This window comes from Pipra filicauda, unplaced genomic scaffold, assembly GCF_003945595.2.
Source record: "Pipra filicauda isolate LSUMZ 115617 unplaced genomic scaffold, ASM394559v2 scaffold315_size853536_pilon, whole genome shotgun sequence".
Taxonomy (NCBI): Eukaryota; Metazoa; Chordata; class Aves; order Passeriformes; family Pipridae; genus Pipra; species Pipra filicauda.
The window spans coordinates 433368-444920 of record NW_024104438.1 but is presented as its reverse complement, the minus strand read 5'-3'; the positions used below and the strand labels follow the sequence as shown (position 1 = coordinate 444920).

The following is an 11553-nucleotide window of genomic DNA, read 5'->3' as shown; positions in this document are numbered from 1 at the left end:
CCTGCAGCACCAAACAAGAGCATGGGAGATGACTTTGGGGCTCCCTCTGTGTCTACAGTGGGAACAAGCAGCCCATCTCCTGCCAGGAGATAAAACCTGTATTTCACTCTGGAAGAAGCGTTCGGTTCCAGTTCAACCCAATTTATTGGATGCAGTTTGGGGTGAAACACACGCTGGACACCTGAAGACAGTTTAGGGCCCTCCTAAAGTGGAAGGGTTGGGGAGGAGATGGCATGACCAGAGCCTGTAGGGCTGGATCCTGCTGCAGAGGGGTGAGGATGTAGATGGCAGTTGGTACACACACAAACTGCTCCCATGTTGGTTGCTTCTCCAAGGCAGCTTTCCAAGCAGAATCACTGACATTTCCTTGAGTCCACCTAAAGCACTCATCATTTGGCCCTGATGGTCACCTTGTGATCACTTTGGCCGTGCTTGTAAGGAAAGGGAACAGAACCCTTTTTCTGCTCCTGCATCCACCCAGCCAGGGCCGCCGTGGGTGCAGGACCCACTGGGACATTCCCAGCAGGATGCTGGCACCTGTCCCCAGGAAGGAGCTGGAAGAGCACTCATCAGCGTGGGGCACAACTCAGAGGATCACTCAATGGCTCTGAGCCTGCACCCTGTCTCAACTCCATCCCACAACATCGGCACAGCCTTAGCTCAGCCTGTTGCCCAATTTCTACCAGTGCTTGCATGAATTTTGGAGGTTAGAGTCTCTTTATAGTAGCAGTGAAGAGATTGATGACAACGAAGAAGTTTTTCATAAAAATTTTATTTTAATGGATGCATTTTACACAGTAAAATGATTGGTATGTGCAAGGTTTCTAGACTCTCTTGCTGATTCTCTTGTAGGTGAGGTCACCCAACACCATTGTCTGAAAAACAAATGGAGAGTGTTAGCTTTTTATGGATTTGTAGAATCATAGGATATCCCAAGTTGGAAGGGACCCATAAAGATCATCATGGTGCTTAGCTCCAAACTCATACGTAGAAAGGATCTGGTCTTGCAAATCAAAACAGGACTGATCCCCACTCTATCTCCTATAAACTGAATTTTTAAAGCTTTGGATTTCTTCATGAATACCCCAAAGCAGGTGGGGTTAATCTGGCATCCCCCATCTGGGATCAGTTTGCTGTGTCTGTCTTCTTTAAGGGTGCCAAGCCCAGACACACACCTTTACCTCTGGATGGGTGAGAACATGCCCTCATTACCTGAAACCTTGACCAGCAGTGCCTAAACTCGGGTCTTATAAATACTTTCTGGGTCAGACTCTAATGAGAATCTGCCCTCAGTGCCTCACTGCAGAGCCTGCATGCAGGTACATGCTCTTCTCCAGCACCTCCCCAAGGTCCCCAGCATCTCTGTAGCTTTCTAGAGCCAAACCCTGAAGGCAGCTCTAAGCACCATTACCCCAGCCATTGCCCTTCCATACTTACATGGGTGATGGTGTCTCCATTGAGCTCGGTGATGGATTTCATCCCTTTCATCTCTGTGATCAGTTTGTTACCCTCCATCTGCACAGTAGCCTGGTAGGAGGACACAGAGGCATTCATGTTATTGCTGGAGGCCACCTCAACCCCTGCATTTTGTCCTCTCCCTTCTGTAGTAGGAGAGGACTGCAGAGCCACCTGGGCTGGGCCAGGGCATGCCATGTCATCTTCTCTCCACCTACCCACCTATTGAACACTGCTGCAGAAACCTTTGGGGTGAGGTGACCGGAGCTGGGTGAGAGCATGGGGCCTGAGGGAGCTCTCAATCAGGGCGGGAAACTATTAAAGGAGCTTTCAGAAACTCAGTCACAGGGACAGGCACATCTGCTGAGTCTCTGCCCCTCAGATGCTGCACATCTTAAAAGGCTACAGACAGCACCAGCACCCCGGGGGCAGCTATCACTGATCATTGTAATCACTCAAATAAATAACCCAGCAAAGACCAACTCTGTTTATCTGTCTTGCCCAGCTATAAGATGTGTTCATCTGTCCTTGAGCTGCTGGTTTATGGAGGATAACACTCTTCTAATAGCTGTTTCCCCCCGCTTTATGCCAAAGGGACTTCAATGATGCTGGAAATCATAATAGAGCCAGTACAGTTCCAGAGCCTGATTCACCGGGGCATTTTTTTGGTGATCATCCCTCTTACTTTCAAAAGTCCCTGAAATATCATCTTTTCCTGAGGTAGAGGTGAGAGGCAATATTTGCCAGTGGTGCTGCCTTGACATTTTCTGAACCATTAGAAACTAATGTCCAGGAACGGGAGCTGACCCAGTTTCAAGGGTGATAACTCCTCACCTTGCCAAATCATCTCACCCAGTGTAAACAGAAGCAGTGGAAAAGGGTAGCAGAGAAGTTAACAGCTACTAGGGCTTTAAAGGAGAGATTTATTGGTTTATGATTCATTGTCTGACCTTCCTGCACTACCTTTGTGTCAACAAAAAGAAGGTGGAGGTATGTTTTGTGCTGCAATATGACAAAAAGTCAATCCCTTCCACCTCAAATCTTTCAGAACTTTTGCTGTCAGAAAAATTTACCAAAGCATCTCTATCCTCTTTTTCCAAATGGGATATTAAAACACTGGCTTCCAGTGTTTTCCAGACCAGGTATTAAAATAGCTTTACAAATGCAAGAAGCGCAGAAGTGCTTTAACACCTCAGCCCCTTTGCTCAAATGTGGAGGGAGTGGCTGGAAGGGAAAGTTAATGTCACTGTGCCCATACAGCCCTGGCAGAGGGGTGGCTGATCACTCACCTTTGCTTTCTGTCCTGTCGGCATCTCAATCTCAGACTCCTCCCCAACGGTGAACTCATTTGTCAGCACTTTGGAGCCAGTGGTCGTGGTGATCTTGAACTTTTTCCCATTCTGCACAATTTCTGTGGTGCTCTTGATGTCCTTGCCCTTCTGGATCTGGTCATCAGGAAGCCCTGCCCAGGAACAAGAGACATTAGGTGAACCATGGAGCCAACTGTGGGCAGATTGCTGCTGAATGAATGAATGGGGCAGGATTTGGGGACCTACAGCTGGGAAATTTCTATTGCAGCGTGGAAAAAACTTCCAATGATGATGCTTTCCCAAGAGCTACATATCCCTAAGTCTGCTGGGGAGGAAGAATAATACTGTCATCCTGGATTTTGTGTGGGAACTAGACATATTCCTTGTCTCACTGACCTGGCTGGCAGCACAATAGGTACCTCCCTGACTAAGAAAAAAATCCTGCTTTCTTTTTGTCACTGAAAGGCAAGAAAAAGTGGAATAAATCAAGGTAGAAAGAAGGAACCAAGTGGTTTTTTTTATGATATTCAGAGTTCCTCAGAACCAGTTAACTAAAATCTTCTCCCAAAAACTGAAGCTGATCTGGCAGGTAGAGCCCCCCTGACACATAACTGTGCAGAAACAGTGCCAAGTCCTCCTGAATCCCCACAGGAGCACATTCCCTTGATGGAAATCTCTCTAGCCCCATTCATCACTAAGCATTTAAACAACCCCTGCTATTTTTCTGATCAATGGTTGAATTTGGGGCTTTGCAGCATCGCCGAGCAGCAGCACAGGGGTTGAGCCATGTCCTGCTTGCCCTCAAATTTCACAGCCTGATGGAGCAGATGTGCAGTCCCCCTAAGCCACCGAGGTCCCACTGGTTTGTCATGTGTTTGCAGCACTTGGCCAGTGGCTGCAGAGCCTGTCAGGATTGTTTTCTTGCAGGCCATAAAATTTCACCTGTCATCTCTTGATATCCAGCCCCCAGCCAGGGAGATACTTCCTCTTCTATTTTGATATCACATGCCCACACACATACATTTAAAAACCCCAACAGCTTCAAAATGACAGATAGAAATAGGAAATCTGAGAGATTTCAGTCTATGTCATCAGCACATAAGCACAGTTGGCTCCCAAAAACTAGTGGGATCTGTAGAGGCAAAGCAGCACATAGCACACGCAGGCACTTACCGAGGGCTTTCATAAAGGGCTCAAAGTTTTCCTGGGACTGGAGTTCATACTTTCCAGTGAAGCTCATGGTGGAAAGGCTCTCTGTGCTCCCAACACAAGAGAAGGTACCTTGCTTGCAAGCAGAGCCTGGTTTTATATGGTCCTTTTGCCTTAAAAGTTGGCCAGAGGTGAGATGATGTAATTGTTTTATGGTCATGTTCAAACATTAACATAAAACTGGGCAATGGTCAGTGATAAATTGCTCTACGTTTTACATACCACAATTTACAGTGTGGGGGCAGGGAAAATCCCATAAAATCAATTTTATGGAGGTTGTGATGTGGCATCGATAAACAAATGATAAAAAAAAATGATAATTGTGCAAAGAGATTAATTATCAGAGGAACGAGCCAAATCATCTAAAGAGCTTGCAGTATGGAAGCACATACCTGGAGGAGGAGAAAGTGGTGAAGGATTCTGTGTTCCCTGGAGCTGACTCCAGGGGGGTTTCTCCTTGCTGTTGTGTGCACACAGGGTCTTTAGCACGGGCATGAAGAGTGGCTGCACACTGACAGGGACTGCCTTGCTCACAGACTCACAGACACAGACCTCAGATACATCAGTAGTCACAAAACCATCATTGTCCCGTAAGAAAAAACACAACTCAAAATTAATTCCTGGGCTTGCATTGGCCCATCTGAAGACTGCAGTTTAATTCAGGCTCCATCACTATGGCCCTGCCTCCAAGAAAGGGTTTTTGTATGGATAGATGCACCGGTGCCATTAGTGATCTACCAGTGCTAAAACACCCTTTCCTCTTCTTTCCCCGAGGAGCCACAGTCACTCCTGCACTGAAGGAGTGTTGTGGCCCTCAAAGCTGCATTTCTCCCAAATGCCATGTCAGAAGTAGGTCCAGTGGCAGCCTCCAAGCTGAGCCAGATTCCTCCCTCCAGAGTGGGAATCAGAGCTGGGCTCCTCTTCCAGTCCAGTCCCTTTGCCCGAGCATCCCAGATTGTTGCATGGCATCTGAGCATCCATCTTCTGGGTCTGGACTCCCAGGCTCAGCTTCTTGCTCCTGTTTCATCTGCTGCCCCAATGAATTCCTTCTCCCTCCCAAAGTCAGCCCAGGGATTTTCCCCCTTTTCACTCACATGCCTTCTCTTTGCAATTCTTCCATTTTGCCTTCTCACAGCACCTTTGTCCTTTTTTGAAGTCATGTATAAGAATGTAAAAGACCTGTTTCCTTGCAATTTGGAGATGTTGTCAGAGCCTTCTGCAGCTGTCTGTCCTGCTCCTGCCGGCTCAGCTTGGCCTCTCTGTGCTGCAGTGGTGCTCAGTGACACTGCCCAGGCCAGATCAGCCTCGGTTTCTGGTTAATTAGTATAGGCATTGTCTGCTGGACAAGGCAGGAGGGGGAAAAGCTCAGCCCAGTCGGTGAGGTGGGCGGTGGATGAGTTGTCTGGGTGGAGGAATCTGTAGGGGATGTCATCCCTGTGCACCATGGAGGGAGCCAGGCTGATTCAGAGAGCACCCGTGGCAGGTGGGTTGATTCAGCAATTTCTCCAAACAGCTTTTTTTTGGCTTTTTTCCCTTTTATCCCCTTGGGAATGACGTCACCTTTCACTTTTTTCCCTGCCCGGGTGAATACCCCAGTGTCACACGGGGCTGCGCTGACACACGTCCCTTTTTAGTGTCTCCTCTGTGGTGACAGTGGTGACTGAGCCTTCTGGCCAGATCCTGGCAGCAGCTGGAGCTGGTAGCTCCCTGCCTCCTGCAATGGGCCACCTGGAAGCACATGTGTGCCTCCCATACATTTGTGCCTTAGACCTCTGGCTGCTCCTCCAGGCAATTCAGGTCCCCTCTCTCTGCATGATGGGGAGAGAGATTCAGACTTGAAAAAACTGCAGAGTTCCCAGGCCAAGCTCCTGAGGTCTGGATGTTGCCCATCAAATGTTGAAAGGGGAATATAATTGTCCAGGACTCTCTTGGTAATTGGGCAGAAATTGTTTGAGTAGTTCAGAGAAATGGACAACTCATGAGAGAATTTGCCCCATTTGGGACCCATATTGTTTTCTGCAGGTATCCTCTCCTCTTCTACTTACTGTAAATACCTGTAACACATTTATGCTCCCAGACCTGGTGTATTGGATAAATGTGAACTATGATCACTGCTGGAAAGTTTGGAAATGCAACCAACTGATTTTTGATCACTGATCAAAAATAAAACCTCTTTGTGCTCTGTTGGACTTGAGTTCTTTTATTTCTTTTAGCAAAGAAATGCAGAAGTTATTATAAAAAAAGAAGAATGCATATTGAATGAAATTTGGCCAAGGTAATTACTATCTAGCCAGGCCTGCTGAGCAAATGGCAGGTGAGATAAACTTAATCTCAATAGCAAAGTTCAGAATACTTGTACATCTCCCCACCAGAATATGGGGTCTTTTAAAATATGATATCACTTTAACTTCCAAGGGCCAAGAAAATGCCCCTGATTTGCATTAACACAAGGCCAAGTATGTGAGAATTTGATTAAACTAAATCCATACCCTAAAACGTAAGCCTGGTTTGTAGAAGGGGAAAATGCATGGATCATTTTCAAAAATTACTGAGGAAGCTACGTGTTAGGGGAAGCCAGCAGGTACTTCTACATTTAAGTTGGTTTGAAAATAAAGCTTAGATCTTAGAAGCTTGTCAGAAAAATGGACACAGGTGTTTCATTTCTGCTTTTTGCACCTGAATCAAAGATATGGATGTGCAGAACGTCTAAACTCCGATTTAGACACCCGAATGCTCTGCGTCCCAAGGTGATGAACCAGAAAAAGCCCATTGGAGGGACCTTTGAAGGTCTCTGGTTCAACCTCCTGCTTAAAGCAAGAATATCACCAGTGGATCACCCATGGTTTGGACCAAATCTCAAAACCCACCTCTTTTGCCTCTCTGGGTACTCACCCTGGGCCTGCAACACCCACCTCTTGAAGTAGAGGTGCTCAACCCAAACCTCCCAAAGTACAATTTGTGGCCAGTGCCTCATGTTATAACATCAAGAAGAGCTTGGCTCTGTCACCTCTGTAGCTGCCCTTGGAGCAGTTGCATTCTTTTACCACCTTCCCTCAGCCTTTCCCTGGGATTCCTCATCTTGGCTCCCATTCATTCAGTGTCTGCCAAGGCAGTGGGAAATCACCCTCTTATGTGCACTGCTTCTTGATGATTTGGACATTATGCTGGGAAACTGGATTTTGAGTTTTAGGGCTCCTACAGAAAAAACCTCCCTCTGCCTCCTCCAGTTTGAACTAAACTCTTACTTAAGATCTGAACTATGAAAATGACTTTACAGCCAAAGCACTGTCTGGGGACAGGCACTTTGCTCAACTCGCAGCCTTGTGGAGGTCTGAGAATGTCTTCATGCACCTCACCTCTATCACCTCTCTTGCTCCTCTTGTCTATCCCACCAGTGAGTCCCCAGTCTTCGTGAAGCCTTTAATTTCCCCTCAGTTCTTTGGGAAGCTGGGGCTGGGTTCTTCACTAGTATTTTCTTGGTCCAAATGTGAAAGGCTACAAGCTGGGGCTTTTGTTGATTCAGTCCTGGATTCTTCTAGTGCAGGTCCAGCTGGACACCCCAAAAGCCATTTTTTTTTGGAAGCTTGGTCACAAGCTTGCCAGTCACAGATCCCCAGGTGGGCTTCCCTCTGTCTCAACCTATAGCATTGCTTAGGTAATCCCTATTTCTGCTGCCCTTGAACTTGGGAACTTGGTCTGCTGCCCAGTTTTCACATCTTTGATCTGATTATTTTAAACCTTGAGGAACAAAGGTTTCTTTGGCAGGCCACATAGCTGCACTGCTTTGAAAGGTTGGATGGGATGGGAAAAGATGCCACTGCTGCTGTGAGCTCTCTGTCGCTGTTGGTTTCCACCAAGTTTTCTTTGTGCTGCATTACCAAGACAGCACTGAGATGAAATACAGCACCTTTCCTAGATTTTTCTCTTTTAGAAACAGCCTTGGCAGTCTCCTGGAGACTCCTGCCTCCGAGTTGTAACTTCCAAGCTGCAGACATGCAAGCGCCAGTTTGTATTGGTTTAGATTAGATATGCCACTATCAGAGCCCTGATAAGGCTGACAAAAGCGGTAGATTGTAGAGAACTGCTGCTTGATAAACCTTTCCATCGACACTGATATTCAGCAAAGGGCAGCCCTCAGCCCTTGTCATCTTATTACAAAGGGACCAAAGGGAGCAAAGGGTTAGTATTGCATCTCCAAGGGCACAGGAGGTCTACCAGTGATAGCTTGAGATCTATCAAAGCCTTAGCTTTGCTTGCCTATGATCACCTGAGGAGCAGAGCTTACAGAAGACCCTGCTGTTGCTGCTGGGGTCTTGCCTTAGAGTAGGAATAAAGTTGCTGGCTGTGCCATTCACCTCCCACTCTCTTGCCTCAAACATCTGCAGCGTAGTACCACAGCCTCTCTCTGGGCATATGGACCCCTCTGCTTATGCCCTCAGAGGCCATGTATTGTCCTTGGAGCTTGGACTTTGGTGGGATGAGACTATCCTCCATCCCACTGTCCAGCTCATGGAGGCAGAGTATAAGGACTGAAAACGGTGCTCTTTACTTATGGAGCTTGTTCATGCCAGGGCAAAGAAAGAAAATGTTGGGAAATAAATGGAGCCATCGTTAGCAGTTAATGTTCTTGAGTGAGGAAGGTCTGAAAGAGTCCCCTAAGGCAGAGCCAGTGAACATTTAGCCAGTGCAGATGATTCATCTCATCCCACCATGTTTGCAGTGCAGATGTCCCCATCTGATCTAGGCACATGAAGAGCCCCTGAGACATGGTGGGGATAAGTAAATCTTCGTCTGCACAAGTGGAGGAGCCTGGGATATCGGGACGGAAAGGACAGCAGCCTCCAGTGGTCAGATGAATTCCAGTCCTGGAGGGACACCTGGCTGTTGTTGTGGGCCAGTGCTCACTTCTCCAGCTGGCCTGTGCTCTCCTTCATCCTGATTTGTCGAGCTCAGTGGCTCAGTCAATGCTGCTCACAGGGGATTGCAGCTAATTAGTCAAGGAGAGCTTCTCAGGCCCATACAGGCACGAGAAGGAGCCTGTTCCTGTCTCTCTCTGAGGCAATATATAACCACAGTTTATATATAAAATAAAGGAAAGTTCAAGCAGTAACCCCCAAGACCTTCCCTAGCAGATGGTGTTCCTTGGCTGGGGAAAGCAACAACACAAGAGTGATGCACCAGCCAGAGGGTCAGTGCTGAGGCAGGACACTGCAGTGAGGAGGGCAGAAAGGTTATGTGGGATCTGAGAACACCTGAGTTTTCACCAGGTTCAGGACCATAGAGATGCTCCATGGGAAACAACCACGGTGCCAGCAAGGCCAGAGCTGTGGACAAAGCCCAGGATTGCTACTGTCCATGTCCCGCTTTGTCCTGTCATGTTTGCTGTAATCAAAGTGCTACCCTGAGCATAGATATCCCCATTTTTCATATTATAGAGCACACAGAGACTGCCTGACTTTACCAAAGTCACCTGGAGAAGCTGATAAAACAAACATGCTGTGACTGCTCTGCCTCCACAGCATCTCTTCTGTCAAGTCCCTAGAGGGCTGTCACAGAGCCTATGGGACAGCAGATTTTGAGATAAAATTAGGCACAGGGGTATATTGTAAACCTTGGTATAGTAGGACCAGATTGCACAACCTTTTCCAGGTAACAGCGTCTCCAATACCCCACCACGGGAGCCAGCACTGCACAATTCCCTGTGCTCCCTTTCTGCTCTGTCTTTATGAGCGGCTCCTACACTTTGATCTACAAGATCCAAGCCACAACACAGATGTCCTTGAGTTGGTTGTGAAACACCTCCCTCTGAGGAAAGAGTTGCACCCATCTGTGGGGAAAGGGCTGCCGTGTTGGCAGCTCCTTGCCCTGTAAAATCACCAGAGGTGGACGTGGAAAAGTCTCTGTGTTTACATTGATAATGAGAGGAGGTGACCCACGTGGCAGTTCTGCTTCATGGCAGCTGAAATGCTGACAATTTATATCAGGCGCATCTCTGAACACTTTAATTCATCTACAGTTGAGCATTTCTGCCTTATATCTCCTTGACATGAGGGTCAAACAAATGATTCTGGGTGCGCATTTGCCTGTGCAGCTGCAGACACTCTGCAAACCTCCTTAGCCCCCCTTCTCATGCCGTGGATCTCCAAAGCTGACCAACGTGTGAGTCTGCTCCTGAGATAGGCAGAACTGAAATAGTTTGGTTTCTTCCAAACCCTTACTTTTTTTTTTTTTAAAATCTAGAATCTCCCTGTTTTCTCTGTGAAAGTTCACACTTCTGTGCCTGAGAGAGCACGGGACATTTAACTTCTTCAACAAGCCCCTGTAATGAGCTTATATATTTTTCTCAGCCAACATAATGCACTTTCCACTGGGGTGTACTCTGTATGGGGTAGTAAATGGCATTGCAAAACCCCAGATATCCTGATCGCCCCCTTACTGAACCTACCTGGTGTCACCTGGGTTACTTATAGGTCCGAAGGCTTTTATTTGCGTGTGGTTTTCAGGCCCCAAACAGCTTGTGGGCAGAGACAGGACTGGGAGATATGGGGAGATTTTTGTGCTGCTCAGGGTTATGAGATGCTTTTTTATAAAAATTGGTGCATTCTGGACCCAGCTGAAAGGTGGGGTCCTTTCTGTGTTCCTCTTTCTGAATGCCTCCCTGGGGGTAGGAGAGATCCTGCTGAAAGGAGGGTGATAAAAGCCGTTCTGTTGGCTCAGGCCTCTCAGCTTTGTAGCCTGACCTTCTGCCCCAGAACTTCGCCCTTGCCTCCTCTTCTTCAGCTCCAAAATAGGGCTCTCTGGGGAGATGTTTCCCAGCTGTTTTTGGGATTGCTGGATGTCCGTGGCCCGAAAGGTGGAGGCAGGTGTGGGAGGGTGGGAAAGGCTGGGTGGGGGAGCAGGGAAAGACTTAGGAGGCAGCAGTTCTTCATCTCCTCCGTGGACACAAGGCATTGTCGCCATCTAGTGACATGGGATTCACCGGTACAGCCCGTGTTCCTGAGAGCTCCTGGGGATGCTCCGCAGGGGGAATGGACAGGGCACCCCAACCCAAAGCGCTGCTTGTGCCTGGGACATGTAGGGGGGCCCATTGCTGGAGAGGACGGAAAAGCGGCTCAACAAACACGAAGCTGAGAGTGTTGCCGTGCTTGTCTTTGAGTGCTGCAACACTTGGGCCTGAGACCTGAAATTTTATGTGAATTTGTGCAGGAAAAAATTGTCTCCTTGCTGTTACATGTGCCTTTCTGCTTCCTCAGTCCTCATCACGCTTTTGGAAGGTGAACAGGCTGAGAAAATTCTGTCTGGAGGGATGAAAACTGATGCACTACAAAAGAAAAGGCTGGAAAAGTCTGACAGCAGCCTTAGCTGGGATTTGCAAATACAGCTGATTCCTGACATATGAGTCCAAAGAGCATGAACTTCTCAGGAACAGACAAGGTCCAAAGTGGGAGTGCTAATACCAGCAGGAATATGGAGGCACTGAGTAAGACCGGGTTAATTAAAGGCTATTACATTTTCCAGCCCTTGATCTGTTGCTGCGGTAGATGAGTCCTGACAGGCTGGTGTGCACGGGCACCCTCTT

General features: G+C 47.7%; 1 protein-coding gene across 1 annotated transcript; it reads right to left on the bottom strand.

The window, feature by feature from the left end:
- Nucleotides 1–753: 753 nt before the first annotated feature.
- FABP1 (fatty acid binding protein 1) lies at nt 754–4390 on the bottom strand. Its single transcript, XM_027722828.2, has 4 exons — nt 3939–4390; nt 2745–2917; nt 1438–1527; nt 754–875 (listed from the first exon to the last, which is right to left on the bottom strand). Exons 1-4 carry the CDS (start codon nt 4132–4134, stop codon nt 825–827), a joined length of 510 nt encoding a protein of 169 aa, XP_027578629.2. The 5' UTR covers nt 4135–4390; the 3' UTR covers nt 754–824.
- Between the last annotated feature and the right edge of the window lie 7163 nt (nt 4391–11553).

Bases quoted from the DNA above. Each gene is read 5' to 3' on its own strand.
- FABP1 (XM_027722828.2), bottom strand. From the start codon at position 4,134: ATGACCATAAAACAATTACATCATCTCACCTCTGGCCAACTTTTAAGG. The intron at 1,528-2,744 runs GTGAGTGATCAG...TCCTCCTACCAG, and splicing joins CGACAGGACAGAAAGCAAAG to GCTACTGTGCAGATGGAGGG. The intron at 876-1,437 runs GTAAGTATGGAA...TTTGTTTTTCAG, and splicing joins ATGGAGACACCATCACCCAT to ACAATGGTGTTGGGTGACCT.